The sequence below is a fragment of the Drosophila elegans genome, unplaced genomic scaffold (assembly GCF_018152505.1).
Source record: "Drosophila elegans isolate 14027-0461.03 unplaced genomic scaffold, ASM1815250v1 contig_208, whole genome shotgun sequence".
Lineage (NCBI taxonomy): Eukaryota > Metazoa > Arthropoda > Insecta > Diptera > Drosophilidae > Drosophila > Drosophila elegans.
This window is the reverse complement of record NW_024545578.1, coordinates 17,642,422-17,660,279: the sequence shown is the minus strand read 5'-3', so window position 1 is coordinate 17,660,279 and position 17,858 is coordinate 17,642,422. Positions and strand designations below refer to the sequence as shown.

The window sequence follows — 17,858 nt, the reverse complement described above, 5'->3', positions numbered from 1 at the left end:
CAGGCACATAAATTCTCAAGTGCCAAATGCATTTTTTATATCGCCTTGCCTTTGACTTGGCCTTAACTCCTGTTGGCGTGACACAATCGACAAGTTGAAAGCAGGCAGCGCAGTCGCCATGGTTGCTGTTGCAGTGCTTGATGTTGCTGTTGCTCTTGTGTTGCTGTTTGTGTTGCTGTTTGTGTTGCTGTTGCCGCTGTCCCCATCGTTAGCTGCTAATTATTCAAATTAATTGTTTCGCCCCAAAGACACGCGCACGCGCAACTCAAACGCCAATCAACTGGAGACAGTTGGGAAGAGGTGAAAAGCTGGGGGAAAACACATCCAGTTGACAACTGCAACATAAGAGGGGTTTGAGCAAGACAAATTATTGAAATGCCTGGATCCTAATGGAAAATGCCCATCAACGGAAATTAAAGAACTTTGTATTTCACTTTAATGGAGACAAATTGGCAAATGTCTCAAATTCAAGGGAAAATCAATAAATGAAAACATTGCTTCAAGGCTCATTGCGTTATAAAATAAGCTGATTCCTTAAACATGATATGCATAAGTAGAGGACTATCATTTGTTTACAATAACTTTTTTACAAAACATTCAATAGTAAAAGATTTAATGCATTTTACACAAATTTAACTACATGGATATAAAGAAACTAAGGTAAAGCATTGTTAAGGCCGTCTACATATCGCCTCTCCATTAAATTTGCAATCAAAAGACTACCCACCATTTCTAATTGAGTTATGATTGTTTCGGAAAAACTCCTTTCGAGATGCCAACTTTTTGTTGTTCTACATGCCTCCGTTGTCAGGCAAACAAATAGAAATGGCAATTCGAATGCAAAGTTTAATTTTTGCTGGGAGTTCCAATTTAGGTCGCCATGGGCTGGCAGCCTTGTCCATTGCCTGTCACGTCTGGGATTTGCTAAGGCTGAGAAAAAGAGGCGTTACCTCTCGGAGGGCGTTACACTTATGATTCGATTGGGACAGGAAAATAGAAAAGTGTTATAAAAGCCAGTACTCTGAATTTATTTGATTGCTGCACGATAGCCATTTAAAAGGGCCACTTGACCATTACTAAAGGGTAAAATATTTAAAGCCAACCAGGAATGAGTTTTGTTGCATTCTTATTTTTTTTTTTTAATTCGTTCTTATCCTTTAAAACCAGTTGAAGATTGAGTTGTATTTCACATTCCATCGACCATCCATTCCTGATAAAGAAAACACGACAAAAGGACGAATGCAAAACAACTCCATTTATAATGTTTCGTTTCATTTTGTGGTTTATGAACTCAAATGGAAACTATTTAATATTATTTGATATGACTTACGAATACCCTCTTTTTGACACTTTAATTTAAAACATTAAATTTTAATATTTATTCATACTAAACGGAGAAAAAGTAAGTTGGACTAGTATAAACTTTAAGCTAGACAGCAACCTTCCACCTATTTTAACCTGGATCTGAAACTGGGTCTTTCGTCAGCTGGACTTTTTTAATTACAGGGTATGGCAAAGCAAACTGGAAATGGTGGGCACATTTTTCTTCATCCCCAGCCAAGATTAGCATCGATTTCTGGCTACTGTAGTGGTTGTTGCTTATGATTGCCAGGCAAATCTTTTGCAGATGCTGCTGTCTGTTGTCAAAAGCGGTTATTTTGGTCTTAAATGGTTTGGGAATCGCAGAACCGAAATGAAATCGGTTGGCAAAGCAAAGAAAAAAAAGCACTAACCAAATTTGTTGATCTCAGCCAAAAAGTCCGAAGATTATGACGACTTTTTGAGAGAGCGAACGGGATGGGAGTGAAAAGCGGTAAGCGGGCAATAAGAAAAAAATACAACAGCAAAAACGTTTTTGGGGATAAATGTTAAACGAATGTTTATGCAAATTAGAAGCGATCGCCGCTTCTGTTTGATGTCCTTCGGCAGAAAGAGTTGTTGTTGTGGCGGAGGGGAAGCCCTCGATTCCGCCAACGATGACGATGATGAGATCAAAAGCCTCCCCTTTCCCCGCCAAAAAGCGTTGCCAAAGCGATTTCTGGCAACACGGGTAGCCGGCGGTTGGAGAGAGATTAAAGCCGATACGAAACAGGAGACCCCAGAGACTGGCAAACGGTAGCTGCAATTTGGCATAACATTTGGGCCAACAGTTGGCCAGCAAAATCAAAAACGAGTTAAAGGTAGGCAAGCAATGGTTAAGGTAAATGACAGGGATCGGGGAGACATTTGTTTTGGCTCTGGGACATCGGACAAACAAATTGCACTGGGGTCGCCGAACAAAATGGAGAAATGACTGATTGAGCGAAAACCGAAACGTTGTAATTTCGTTAATTGCCTGGCCAGATATTGGCATTGCATTACAATTAAACTTAATTAAGGTCATTAGAACGCCATATAGACCTCGCAGAAGTTGCGGCCAATCAGCACTTTCGAGAGTTCGTTTAATCTGCACCGCCATTATTAGCCAAATTGAACTTTAAAATGTCGAAAAGGCATTAAGCCAGCCGATCCAGTGAGATCCCACAGTGTGCCGCCATCGGGAAGTTGAATGCAGCTGGAGAATATCCCAGAGGTGCACTGAAAAAAAAAATAATTGAAATATCTAAGCTAAGAGAAAATTCTCATTAACTCTTAAGTGGAATGATTTTAAACACACACTTTAAGTGTTACTCAACCACAGAAAATATATATAATAGCAAAAAGAAAGATGTATTTTTCCTTATTAATAAGACATTTACATATCGCAAGCTTAAGAATTTTAGATATTAATTAAAAAAATAATTTAAATAATAAATAAATATGGATTAATAAAGTTGTTAATATGAACCTTTTTAGAAACGAAAACAAGAATCTTCCAATTCCCATTTTTATTACAAATATTTTTCTTTGCAGTGCAGAGCTTGGGCCGCCATACCAGGCCACTCTTAAGGCCAGATAATTTGCGACCATTCCACATTGATGGCATATCGATGATGAGATGATGGCGCTGATACCGCCGTCCGTGTGGATCGCTCCAGTGCGCGAGAGTGTGCGGGTTGGCATGCAAATATTGTCACAGCGACGACCCCGACAAGAAGCCAAAATGCAATTGGCAACAAGTCGGAGAGCCACGACAGCGGTCCGGCCTGTCCAGATCGTGTAGATAGTTAAGATCGCTTATCGGGCTGAATTATGGCAGAGCTAAAAGCCTGCCAGAGAAACTTCACCCTGGCACCGCACTCCTTTTTTTGATGTGTGTCGATTGCGTGCCGGTTATAAATGAAATTTGTTATGCATTCAGCTTTGTCAGCGACCTTGAGTCGCGGCTCTCCGATCTAATTAGTATAACCAGCTGGGCAGAGTGCCATCCGGCGATCCCTCAACTTTCAATCGAGCCGCTCCCGCCGAGAATGGAACGGAGGCTGAAGATAGCGTAGGCCACAAAACTTTCAATTTCGATTTCACCTGCTCGAGTCGGAGACTGCTGCTGCTCTGTTGGCAATTCAATTAATGCCAGCAAATGTCGAAATGTTATCGAAGTCGACAAACAAACTTTTTCAGCAACTCCGGCTCAATTGGCAATTGCAAAATTGAAACTGCAAGCTGTTTTCCTTTTTTTTTCTGTATGCCCAGTACCAATGAGTTGAAGGGGTATATGGACTTCAATTAAAGAAGAAACATTTTTGTCTTTCAATCAATTTAATTGACATATGTTTTTAATGTCTAAAATGATTTTTAGCTAACAAAATTAACTGTTGTATAGGTTTATTATTAAATAAAAATACAAATATGTTAAATAGTAGATAGTGTATTTAATAATATTAAACTTAAGCTACTTTTTATTTGAAGTAGTAAATATATTAATAATGTTTCTTCTGTTTTGATTTTGAGTCTATACACAAATATTGTTCGAAAGAAAGATTATGTTGTGAAAAATCTCGTAAACATTTAATAGAAAAAGTTATATTCTCTGATAGTTTCAAATCTAGATATATTATTTGAAAAACAGATTGTGTTGTTAAAAATACAGATTTAAAAACGTTAACTCTTGATTTTCGTGTAAAATATGGCTTTGATTTAATTCAAATTTTTGTAGGGAGTATAATGCAGTCCGAGATCTTGACTATAGCTTTGGAACTATATATTTTTTGCCCCTATCCTTAAGTTTGCCCCATGCCGCGTTCAAATTGAATGTCGTGGCTAAAAGTGAAGTTGGTCTAGGCTCTGGCTGTTTTTATTGTTGCTGCGGTTTGCTGGTGGCTGGCTCTAATATGACATCTACTAATAACAGCTCCGTGGCTCCGGGCCCGACTCGCCAGTAAGGGCCAGCCATTCACTTACGGAGTCAGCGGGCCCAGCCGTTCGGGCCAAGTCGAGTGCATTGGTGAAAAGTCATAAGGCAGAAAAGTAGAAAACCGCAGCGGGGCAAACAAAAAACGGTTTGTTTTGGTTCAAGTTGTCGTTAATGGCATGGAAAAATGTCAGGCAGAAAAAAGGTTTGCCAAACGATTCATTTTTTGCTATTTGTGTGGGTTATGAGTTATGTGTGTGGGGAACTAAGCGACATTTTGCTAAATGATTCACAAAAAGAACAAATATAATTGAATTGAATTTGCTTGAGTCAATGGAGCGTGAGTGATACGCTCGAGGCAAAATCAATACTCGCATTCACTAGACGAAATCTAGTATTGAATTAAACTTTAATTAATGTATCAAAAGCCTTATTTACTTTATGAAATAAGGGTTTAGTCCAGTGTCTCGTGTTAATGTATGTTAAAACGTAGAACATAGTAGTAGTTCTACGTAGTAGTTTTAGTACTATTATAGTAACAGTTCCTTTATAATTTTATAATTACGAGCAAGTTTTCTCTCACAGTGGAATTGAGTTCTTAGTTGCGTTACGGATTTCAGTTCCCCATGTGCGGCTCATTATAAACGCCTAACTAGCGATGACCTCGCATTAATTTTATTATCCCTAAATACATTGCAAGTCTTTCAGGTGTGTGTGGAGACCTCTAATGGGACATTAAAGCCAAAAGCCCCCAACTTGAACGCACCAAGGCGACTATAAAAAATCGACAACAACCGGCGAACGACAACGGCAGCCTCTCAAGTCGCCAGTCGGTGGAAAAAACAAGTGCCCATAAAATATAATAAAAGGAAGTGCTTAAAACTTGCACCAGCAACAACACGGTCAGCGGCTTAAAGGGGGGGGCCTTTGAGAAGGGGGTAGAACTGCAAGTACATTGGCTTAGATGAGGCTGCCATCTTGATGGTCTGTGAGGGGGTTCGAGGAGGGCTTTTGCCGTGGCAGGACAGGACTCCTTTTGCATAGTTGGTGTCTAAATTTATTACCCGCGATCTAACACGATTTCTCGCACTTGTACCTACAATAATCATTATATGCAAACACACAAACACACACATCCACACACACACACACACACACACACACACACACATGAGCATGGGCCAAAGAAAATTACATGCGCCAAAGCTTTTTGCATATTTGGCATGCAACAAAAACAAAAGCTGAAAACGTAACAAGTGCAGCGGCGCTGCTTGGGAAACTGGTCTGGTCTTCCGCGGAATGAGATGCCCAAACGGGCACAGTCAAGCTTCCGTAGCATTCACCACATACTTGCACCAAAAAACATATATTTAACATACCCAAACATTAAAATAATTGTTTTGTTTGATGCATAACTTTGTAAAACCTTTGCTAAAGCAAAACAGTTAAATTTTAAGGGTTGATCTTATCTCACTATAATAAGATATTTAAATGTAATCTAATTTTAAATCCCTTAGTTGGACATAATTTCACACCAATCGTGTTTTTTAAAGAACTAAACACTCTTCAGTGATTAAAAATAACTAGAAAAATCTTTTTTATGATCTGAAATGTTGATTTTTTGCTGTTAGTGGTCGGCAATATCATTAATCTTCTTTGTGTGTATTCAATCTTAAATTGTCAATTAAAATTTTAATTGTGCAAGATTATTAAATTTTAAAGGTCTTTAAATTAGTTATTCGACTGTATGTTTGAAAAAGTATAATTTTCTCGAAATGCTGGTTGGGATACTTGCTTAATACATAACCATTCTGTGCCAGTTTAAGCTATAAATGATCCACTGTACTTGCATTCCTGCCTTGGTATTCGTGTGTGGATATAGTTTATGTATTATATAATTCGCCGGACGCTGCGCTGAGAGATGCCACCAGGCAAAAGGCGCAAAGCCGTGGCTCTAATGAGGCGTGGTTCCAAGTGCAACTATGCAGGGTATACCCTGCGATGGGGTATGCCAGATAAGTGGGGAGCGATGCCATGGGACGTTGATAATGAGATGCAATGAGGAGATGATTAATTGCCTGCCAGGCAGCATCCAGCGCAACATCTTAATGCGTTCAGATGGCAAATTACAGGGTATGCCCTGGTGCCCAAACCCAGCTAATCACCAGCAAAAAAGCAACCAACCAAGTCGACTGCCCTGGACTATAAATATGTTGTTGCGGCTGCTGCTGCTGCTGGCTAAAAGAGAATAAAAAAGTATTTATATGTATAGAGAAATTCAGGCATGAGATTACAATCGCTTGTAATAAATACCTTAAGTATCGCATATATCAGTAACCCAAGGACGTGGATCGTAAGTCAAGCCGAACATTATTATTAAGCGGAGCCACCAAGCGGAGCGGCCACTCGAAGGCGGTCTCTGACTGACCGACTGAACGACGGACATCCGTCCCGACCAACTTGACTTACGTGCAACAATTTAACAACTTAATTATTGCTAAACTACGCCGGCAACAAAAACACAAAGCACAACGACAACATCAGCGGCACCATGCAGAAACAGTATCTAGCCATAAATAAACAACGGTGCGTATGAGTAATATTGAAGGCTCGGGACTGGAGAAGTCGTGGCTGGACAAGCTGGCTGGCGAAATAAAAGTAATAATAAGGATGGTGGCTGCCAAAAAGATGGCAAGGCGAGATATACCCGAAAGATGATCATCATCAGACAGAACAGCACACAACAACAACGACTTCAGGCTACTTGAGCCAATTGGGCCACACAGAGAGAAATCAATTATGCTTAGCACATTAATTTAAAAAGCCGCAAGCTCTTACCTTACATTTGTATATACAAAATTTCTTACGTTAAAAAACTAGTGAAATTAATATATAAATTAATATTATATAAATATTTAATTGATAAAACAATGAAAATTCTAACTTATTAATCAAAATTATAAAATTACCATGCCATTATAAATATAAAGGGCAAGGTGAAAACTGAAATGCTTAGAAGTTTTTTATAATTAAATTGCTTGTAATTTTATTTTGAATTCGTTATTGTATAAGATAGTTCTTCCAATTTCGATACACATTTTTCCAAGCCTTAAGTCAAACAATAATTACAATAATGTTTGTTAAACTTTATGAATTAATTAAATAAAAAACTTTTAAAGAGTTTTTTCAGTGCACGTGGGTTCTTCTTTTGGAAAGTGTGCATCCTCCCCAGCTCCAGCTGCTACTGCCTCTTGCTTGTCATTGAGTAATCTATCGACAGGTTGGCCATTTAGTCGGACCGAACGTTGTGTGTGAGAATTAGCATAAAAACGCAATTTTTGAATATTAATGTGCAGTGGGGCAGCGACATCTTCTCTCGATTGCGTGCTCCCGAGAATCCGCAAACGATGAAGTTGGATGCTGCCACTTGGCTTACACTCTTGGGTTGCCGAGCTCTGTCTCTAATCAGATTCCCCTGCGTTGATAACAACGCCTTGGGTCGCTTTTTGGCCAGCAGTTGCACTATCGGTTTCCCAGAGCATCTCTCACTTTTCAGCCGGCACGCAGAGCTCCAAAGATTGGGAGCGCAGAGCATGAGAAATGTTTGTACTGCCTAATCTGGAGAATGCATCGAAAATTTTGCGTAATATTGGAAGCCGAAATGATTGCCGAAATGGGAGTAATGCCTTTTACTAAAATGATTTTAGAAGGTTCAAAAGTATCAGATAGGCATTAATTCAAGCACTCTTTAAATTAGAAATTGATAAGAATTTGTTTAAAGTATGTGCTTTGTTTAAAGAGTAATATAACTAGCTGTTGATCTGCAAGCAAATTATTCCAAAACAAAAATCTCACTTTTTTGTCTGAAGCAGAAACTTGGGAGTATATTTATATAAATATACTGCATGATAACCTGTGTGGTTTTATTTGAATTTACTACTAGTCGTCTTTATTTATTTATTATACTCTTAGAGAGGTTAATATAAGAGACATTTCCGACCATTCTATATCCTATAGCTGCCATAGGAACGATCGGGTAAAATCTGATAAATTTAATTTGTCTAATATGGTCCGAATGTATTTACTTGACATAATTTTTCTACACAGTTCGTTTTGGCGCCCCCTAGTGGTGCTTTTGAAGAGGCAACTGTTTCTTAAACTCTCCACAAGGGGGCGTTTGTTGTTCAAATCATACTTTAATTATATCTAAAAGAAAAACAAAATTATAAATTCCATTTATTTGGAATAATTTTTGACAGAAAAAATTGTACTTGCTCATCCTAACATCTGGTGGAGTTAAACTTTACTCCTATTGCTTGTACTGGCCTCTGTTTGTGAAATTAGTTTTCTACAAATGTTTAGGTATCAATCGCTGTTTTTCTTTGTTTTAATTAAATTCAAATTTGTTTCAAACATCTTTATTAAGTAATAAGTAACCTATGAATTGTTCATTGACGAATGTTTTTTAACACTTTGCTTTATCTAACCTAACGCTGCGTAAGCCTCTTACATGCAGAAATTCCCAGAAAATAAATCATAGCACTGAATATATATACAAAAGTTCAACAAACCCAGACCTAAGCAAAACAAGTTTCGATAAGTGCATATGTGACTATTCACTGGTAACTCACTCTCAACGGCATTTCACAATTGAAGGGCGATGCGACGTCATGACCTCAAAAAAGAAGTGGAAATTGGTGAGCGGCAAGAGGGGAAGTGCATTGACATTGACTTGGGTCACTTCAAAAAGTGGGTCACCGTCAACGACACTTTCACAACGATTGCGTTAAATTGCAGCGGCATTGAGAGAGCAATAAACCTCCCATTCTCCATCCCTTTTGCTCCCCCGCCACCCTATATATAGCTCAAGTTCAACCGGCGACAGTGATGACGTATTAAACGAGCATAGTTGCGAAAATAGAGAGAGCCATTCGCCGAGTGCAGTGAATCACTGGCGAATAAATATTGAGAGTATCAGTTTGCAAAATGTGTTTCTGGTCACGAACGCCGGCCAACTGGTGGAGCAATTTCTCTCTGGGGATCTCACATTGTATCTCTTTTTCTCTATTGATCTCCATGGTATTCTCTCTGGAATTCTCTTTTTACAATGCAAGTCCACAAGCCCAGACGATGACCTGTGTCAAATACCCTATAGTACGATTTAAAATAAATTTTTTGCAAACAATTTTTTTTTTTACTTTTAAATTCAATTTTAAAATTAGATAACCATTTTATCGCTCAAGATTTTCAATGTGTCACAAAGTCACAGTTATTTTTGTGTATAAAATATCGACTAGATTGTGTAAAATTTTTTAAACAAAAAAAAATTTTTTTTAATAATATTAAACAAGTTAGTTCCATTCAAAAATATAATAAAAATTAAAAGAATTCCTTTTAGTTTTCTTGTATAAGACAAATAATTATAATAAGTGATTGACTGAAAATCATTCTCAAGCAGGATTGTGTGCTAGGTTTATGGATCGCCAATTAGTTCCTTAATATAATACCGTCAACTCAGTGAAGGGTATTTCCGTAGCATCCATAATCCATCTGGACCATCTGTTAGCCAAATTAACTGCAGCAGCCACCGCTGCAGCCGCCTGACTGGGCAGTTGGCCAAAATTAGCCGAGCACATCTATGTATATGTGATCTTGGGCACGTGTCAGGCAAAAGATCCCCAGCTGCTGTCACGAGGTTTGAGTAAACAACCACTACGAACGAATTCGGAATTTAAGATCAAAAAAGTAATTTATGCCACAGAGAATTGTAAATGAAGAATTATCCGACAACTCCATTCCCACCCACATCATAGTCCCGGGAAACAGCCCGAAAACGTGTCGGCTATAAATAGAGGAAAAGTATAAGGAAAACCAGCGGTACAGGCAAAGGTCACCTTGACTAACTTGGCCGAATGGAGCCAAAAACTCTGGAGAGCGCAACACCAACAAACATTGGCGGCGGAAGAGCGAGAGAGAGCAACGCTCGCTCACTTTCACAACGCCGCACAGGCCGTTTCGTCATTCATCCTGACGCAGCTGGCGCTACGCCGGCAGAGGCGGCAAAACAGCTGCCTACACTGAAAAAATTAATAAACAAATTAAATTAATATTTATAGAATTTCCTTAATATCCGGAAAAGCGTTTAAAATAACCAAAATCGTTTAAAATTTCGTGGAAAATGATTGACACCTTCGGCATATGTAAGTTTTAAATAACATTTTAAAGATCCTTTGTACGAATTTTTTTAGACGAACACAAAAAGATAATTATTAAAAAAATGAACAACAATTCTATTAATTTTTTATGAAGTTTTATAGAACAAATTTAAATATTTAAAATATTTAAGAATAAAATACATGCTTAAGTCAAATAGACATAACCCATTATAAAAAAATTTATGAATTTTAATAAATATAAAAATAACTTAAAAACTTACATTTCTTTAATTGAATAGGTATTTTAGTTTATGCAATAGTTCATGATACAAAATTACAAAAAGTTTTTTTTTTATATATTTTATATATTTTTATAGTATTTAATGTATTACACATTCTAAAGCTTTTATGTTTAAGAATTCATTTTTAAATGAATATATATTTTCTAAGGTCCTGAAAATATTAAAAAGCTGGCTTCTTTTTTTTTAGTGTACTGTCGGAGGAGGAAAGAGCGAGAAAGGTATTGAGAGAAAAAGCGGCTGCGGAGGCTACAAAATCCAGCGGCGGCAGCTAAATTCCAAAGCAGTCCGTTTGAAGTACAAACAGTTCGCAACGAACGCACAAAGTGAACGGAACGTCGACGACCTCAAAAGGCAGAGGCGCCCAAAATAATCCAGTGAAAAAAAGTGAATTAAAACCAAAACTAAACCAAAAGTAAGCAACAGAAACTTGCATGAACCTAGAAAAATAGTTTAAATGACTGTGCAGGAGATTCTATATTTTAGTAGTATTTACCGGAGGGTAACTTCCGGCCTCATCAAAGTGCATTCAACTTTTAACGGACAAGTGCAACGTTCGTTTCTGAAAACCGAATCCGAATTCAAACCTCGCCCTTGGCCTTCCGCACTAGTACCGTTAGTGGAGTGGGCGGTTTTCCGGGGTTTTCCGAAAGAGACAGGGGTGACAATTGGGCGTACAATTGGCTTTCACTTTCGTTTTCAATGAGAGCATGCGCCGTGCCGTGAACAGCTGTTTTCCCAGTTTTTGACGGGGTGACGTCGGCCACCCAATAAAGTGGAACAACCGCATTTGACTTTGAGAGAAGGTCATTCGTAGGCCCAATTATGAGGCAAGTTTAAGCAGCTTGCAACAAGTGGGGTGGAAAATGTACATATTAAAGTCAAAAATTCTGACCCAAATATGTGTTAAATTTGCACAAAATTAATTTATATTTACATGCTGAAAGAAAAGTGGCAAATATTTTTAAACCTGTTTATACCTGTTTTTTTTTATAACAAATAAATTTTAATTTAAATACTATTTTACATCGTTAAAAAAAAATAAAAATAAACAATAAGAATATATATTGTGATATTAATTTCCTAGTTCTAAACAAATCTATGTATTAGTTTCTAAACAACTCAACGTATTAGTTACCACACCATTTATATATACAGACACCCATGTTTAAACAAAAACACTTTGTCTGAAAACAATATGGCTTATTTTTGCAATACTTGTATAGGAACACTATGAGTTCCCAATAAAAATAAACCGTGATCGCTGAGCCATAAATCATTATCTAGTTCTTATATATCTGTGACATTTCCCTCACTTTTCGTACCTCACACTTAGCACTGCGGAACTCATTGGAACTCTTGGGTTTTTTTTTTTGTACCCAGTCCAAATTCTTTAGAACTCATAACCGCACTCTCGTAATTCAATTCAAGCCAGGAAAACCCTCAACCTATGGCAGATTCTAATTAAAAACGTGCCACATGTTTATATAAATATTTTCTCACTGATAAGTGTTTCAATATGCACTTATAATCTCAAGCAATCTAATCTGCCATCTATATTGCAAACATTAGCAACAACCTCAACTTTGGCCCCCCAAACTCTTGTATGTGATAAGGCCAATTCTACGTCATGGTGATAGAACCGATATATGGTACATATATAAAACGCGTAATTTACAGTCTAATATTAATCATCAGAAACAGTCAATAATTGGGGTGGGAAATAAGTTTTAATGGTTCACTCGACTGATAAGATAATAAATGGTCAATTTTCAAGGAAGTACCTCTGATTGTTGGCCAAATCAGAAATAAAACGATTAATGCTGGATTAATTTCGAAACGTTTAGCGTTGATGCATTGATAAAAATTCCATTTGGGGCTAATTTGATATTATCAATATAAAAAGAAGAAGACTCTAATTGACTGGCAGTGTCATGTGCCCCAATACCATCACAAGTTGCCTCTATGAATTGCTATATAAAAGAGCAAAAAAATCATAAGTTAATTTTTTCGGCAATGTTTTCGACTCGGTCCGGTTGCGTGTTGTGGCGATGTCGCTTTTTTCTCATTAATACGACCTTCGTGAAGGTTAAAGAACGCCAACTAAGCAGTATGTGTGTGTCTGTGTGGGGAAAAGAGTTTCCCCAAAAAATTGTGAATGTTTTAACTAAATCATAGGCACGTGATGGGTAACAACCACCAAATGGGCAATCTCCCTAGGGGAATCTATTTGATTTCCTAACAAGATATTTAAAGGGCTTGCTTTCTTACCTCCCTCAGCAATGGCCGCCATTAAGGACAGTCTGTTGGCCCAAGTTGCCGAGGTGCTGCCCAGCTCCGGGCACAAGGTCACCGTGGTCGGCATCGGCCAGGTCGGCATGGCCAGCGCCTTCAGCATCCTGGCCCAGAACGTCTCCAAGGAGGTGTGCCTCATCGATGTCTGCAGCGACAAGCTGCAGGGCGAGCTGATGGATCTGCAGCACGGCTCCAACTTCCTGAAGAACCCCCAGATCACGGCCAGCACCGATTTCGCCGCCTCGGCCAACTCACGTCTGTGCATCGTGACCGCTGGAGTTCGCCAAAAGGAGGGCGAGTCCCGTCTGTCCCTCGTGCAGCGCAACACCGACATCCTCAAGAACATCATCCCCAAGCTGGTGGAGGTAAGTTGAGACCTATGAAATGGCATTTAAAATTACAGAAAACTACCCAGAGATTCTGAAATCGTCAGTCTTAAAAACCTTTTTAATATTTCATAATGAACTAGCCAACAAACAAAGTTTTAAGAACATTTGATTCAAAATATAATTTTAAATAACTTATAGGTAAACTAATTCTGTTTAAAAACTAAACAGTTCTGTAACACCTGCGATTAATTTTTGACATGTTTTAATCAAATTAATTTTAAATTGCTTCTTACGTAAACTTAATTTGTTGAAAATGTAATGTAAAACAAAGAAACGTGTTAATTTTTTTTTTCATTCCCCACTTTTAACTTTTTTTTTAATAACAACCTAAACGGCTGAAAGCTGTTTTTGATTATTTATTAAACCACAGCTAAATAAGTATGTTTTAAGTTGGATCAGAAACTTTTTTGTAGGAAATGAGTTTAGCATGTGTATAAACTTTTATTTCTTAAAGTTTCCAGAACTTTTGTTATTTAGTTAAAACTAATAATGGTTTTTGAAATCATACTATATTTCCGGATTTAATTAATTTAAGGAACAGAGTTCTTAACCATAAATCTAATAATTATATTTAAAATCAACTATAAATTTTTCAACTTAAAAATTTTAGAGACTTTTTAACCATATATCTCTGTGGTATTTCGGCCAGCTTAAAGATGTACGGGGAACTACAACTAATGAGTTTATTCCACCCACAGAACAGTCCCGATACCATCTTGCTGATGGTGTCCAACCCCGTGGACATCATGACCTACGTGGCCTGGAAGCTGTCCGGTCTGCCCAAGAACCGTGTGATCGGCAGCGGCACCAACCTGGACTCGTCGCGCTTCCGCTTCCTGATGTCGCAGCGCCTAGGCGTGGCACCCACCTCCTGCCACGGCTGGATCATCGGCGAGCACGGCGACAGCTCTGTGCCCGTTTGGTCCGGAGTCAACATTGCCGGCGTGCGGCTGCGTGAGCTGAACCCCACCCTGGGCACCAGCGAGGATCCAGAGAAGTGGAACGAGCTTCACAAGCAGGTGGTGGACTCCGCCTACGAGGTGATCAAGCTAAAGGGATACACCTCCTGGGCCATTGGCCTGAGTACCGCCTCCTTGGCTTCGGCCATCTTGCGCAACACGAGCAGTGTGGCCGCCGTCTCCACCTCCGTTTTGGTAAGTTCCCAACCCACTTTGTTATCAGCTATCACAAACAATTATTTATGGGTATAACAATATTTCTTATTTAACAGGGCGAACACGGCATCGATAAGGATGTGTTCTTGTCGCTACCCTGCGTTCTGAATGCCAACGGTGTGACATCTGTGGTTAAGCAGATCCTGACCCCCACCGAAGTGGAGCAGCTGCAGAAGTCTGCCAACATCATGTCCGATGTCCAGGCTGGCCTCCAGTTTTAAGCGAAACCAACCCAACTAACCACAAATCCATTTACAAGCCACAAACACAACACAAACAGAGCGGAATGCTAATTTTAGTCCAATTCGGAGCCGCGGGGGAGCAGAAGCCAGTGAAAAGATGCCTCGGACAGAGCATCAAGTATTTCTGACTACCAATGTTTATTTTTAGTACACCTCTCAATTTATTTATTATTTCTATGGATTAGTTTTTGTGTGCCCACACGAATAAACTGTTTAAAATTTAAGTTTAACCCGCAATGCTCTTGTTATTTGGTTCATCTTGGGTTCTTCATTGGATCTTATGTTAATTTTTTATGATTTTTTGGCCTGGACTAGCGACGCTCCCTTAATCACAAGTTTAACACTTAAGGAACCTAATTTTAAGGCCACTCTCGATTAATTCCATTTGGAACAGAATCAGAGTCAGACAACAACCGCCGCTACCTCATTAGCGTAAATTTGAAATTGTGAATCGCTTGTCAACTAAGATGTATTCTAGTCAAATTTACAGCCCTAACTATACTCAAAAAAAAAGCAAACTAAACGAAATTCATTTAGTCAAAATATACATTTTAATAAATAAAGATTTAGCACCTAGTTGTCTTCGAGCACCCATCAAAACAACAGATTACAGGCCTAATCAATTGAGGGATAAAAAAAGAAGTGAACGGAGTGCTGTAAGGGAAACTGTGGCAAGAATTTTCATATTGAGGCACGATCGGTTTTGGGGTGATACTCAATCAGCAAACACTTATCTGGCACTATTACTAACTTTTGGGGCTGAAGATTTTGGGGCGGAACCGCAGACAACGACCAGACAGAACCCTCGTTAACAGACGTGCTGCAACCAGCTAAAAAATAAACCGAAATCGAAAACCAACTACCAGATAAGAGAGTCTCGCTTGGCGAGTCTTTTGGCCAAGATAAGACCTGGCTATAAAAGAGCCCAGCTGTTGGTCTGCAGTCATGAGAGCAGAATTCACCATGCAGAAGAGCACAGCCCAGATGATCGCAGCAATCTGCCTGATCTGTCAATCTTTGGCAGTGGAGGTTAAGGATGAGGATAAAAAGTCCCTAAATATTGACAGTGTCCAACAGCATAATTTAAAACTGCTAACTGAGCAACTGAATCGGGGATGGCGCGCCTTCTGTAAGTGTGAAAAATAAACCCAATAGCCAAGACGATCTTATAACAAAATCTCGGACAGGTGATGCCCCCGTGGATGAGGGTGTGATGTCCCTGTTTCAGGGCATTAATCCCAGCGATGCCCGAATCCATGTCATGACCATTACCAACCAGAGTGTGGAGCTGCCCATCAAGTCGATATCAGAAATCAAAGACTTCGACATCAATCCGGAGCGAAAGACCCTCATCTATGTGAATGCCTTCCATACGGCCGACAGTTATTTCAGTGTCCAGGAGCACTTGACTCTACTGCAGAATAGCAGGAGGGATCTCAATGTCATAGTGGTGGATTTCGCCAAGGATGTGGCTCATTTGTACTATGCAGTGCGTCATCATCTCTCCGTTGATGGGTATTTCGTGTATAAACTTCTGAGGGCGCTAAGGGATGCGGGCATTTCCGTGCAGGATATAACTTTGGCAGGACACTCGGTGGGTGCGAATATAGCCGCTTTGGGAGCACAACTATTTGCCAGGGAAAACAAACAGTTGGTGGGTCAACTGATAGCCATCGATCCTGCCACAATGTGCCGCACAACCGATATCTTGGTGAAACAAAGTGTGGCTGCGAGGGTGGTAGTGCTGCACGGTGAGGGTGATGTTTTTGGGGTGAGGGTTCCTCTGGGTCACATTGATGTTTACCCCAATGGCATTGGTTACTTCCCGAGAAGGAAACTTCAGCCGGGCTGCGATTCCAAGATCTGCAGTCACATGTATCCCTTTGTTTTGTTCATGGAGGTAAGGTTTTTTACATTTACCAAAGTAGTTTTATTTAATTTCAGTTCAATTGTATAGGCTCTCATCGAGGGTGTGATGATCCCAGCCACCAAATGCGAGAGCTGGGCCAAATTCCGCCAGGGAGACTGCAATTTCCAAAACACCATCAACATTGGTCTTATATATCCAGCTAGTGCCAAGGGTCTGTACTTCTGTTTGACCCAGCCCAATCCTCCATTTACGTACATGGAACATGGACTTCGTTATAAAGCGAGACGTCCTGAAAAACCCACTGACAAAAAGTCATCCTAAGTCATAAACATACCTGTAAGAACTGTAATTGTTTTTTAGTCAGTTAGTTAAGTTATTAAAGTATGTTTTAGTAAGTTAACGATGTTTATTATTTGTCTTTGTATATTTTCATTGAAAGCCTAGAAGTATGCTTCACTTGGGCTTCAATTAATCGACAGCAGCGTTGCCAGATCCATATATTTAGTTCATTTCGTGGAACTAAAGCGTTAAATTGCCGATTTTTTTTCATTTTCAATAACCGTTTATTTGCCAATTTAAGACTTTGAATTTATAAATGGCATCTTAAAATTCTTTTTAGTTAGTTTTTATTTATTCTGCACCGCGGATGATTTAGAATTGATCTTTCTGTGGAATCTATCTCTTTGCATTTATTTAATTTTCTCTTTACTTTTGCTGATCTTTGGCTTAAGCCCAAATTGAAAACAGCTGATTAACCTCATCGAAGCCGACTCTCACAGCTGCAAGAGAGGGAGTTAAGAAAAGAGAGCCCGGCGAGAGTCTCTTATTTCAGGGGCTTAGTAAAAAAGGATAGCTTAATTCCAAGACCCTAAGCTCTTATGAACTTCTCAAAACAAACTAAAATATTTAAACGAAAATTACATTCAAATATCTTTGTTTAAACCAGTTTAACACATTTTTATGACTTACATAGAAGCATGAAAATTTTGAAAAAATTTCAAAACTCTGTGTTGCATTTTAAAATCCCTTCTAGCCCCCATCTACTCCCCTGTCGCCACCAATTTGTGTATATGTCTGTATTTTGTGGGATCCGCTCGCTGTAGCCTCGTCTACCTGTTGCCAACTAAACTTTTTTCGTGCTGGCTGGAAAAAGTGAGTTAAGA

At 39.0% G+C, this 17,858-nt stretch overlaps 2 protein-coding genes across 2 annotated transcripts; both read left to right on the top strand.

The window, feature by feature from the left end:
* The first annotated feature begins 11,008 nt into the window (after positions 1–11,008).
* Positions 11,009–15,055, top strand: LOC108142790 (L-lactate dehydrogenase). Its single transcript, XM_017266838.2, has 4 exons — positions 11,009–11,139; positions 13,005–13,384; positions 14,107–14,562; positions 14,640–15,055. The coding sequence occupies exons 2-4, from the start codon at positions 13,007–13,009 to the stop codon at positions 14,802–14,804; spliced, it is 999 nt and encodes a 332-aa protein (XP_017122327.1). The 5' UTR covers positions 11,009–11,139; positions 13,005–13,006; the 3' UTR covers positions 14,805–15,055.
* Positions 15,056–15,770: 715 nt separating this feature from the next.
* LOC108142299 (lipase member H) lies at positions 15,771–17,095 on the top strand. The gene is made up of 3 exons (XM_017266052.1): positions 15,771–15,954; positions 16,013–16,725; positions 16,783–17,095. The coding sequence occupies exons 1-3, from the start codon at positions 15,771–15,773 to the stop codon at positions 17,014–17,016; spliced, it is 1,131 nt and encodes a 376-aa protein (XP_017121541.1). The 3' UTR covers positions 17,017–17,095.
* Positions 17,096–17,858: the final 763 nt, after the last annotated feature.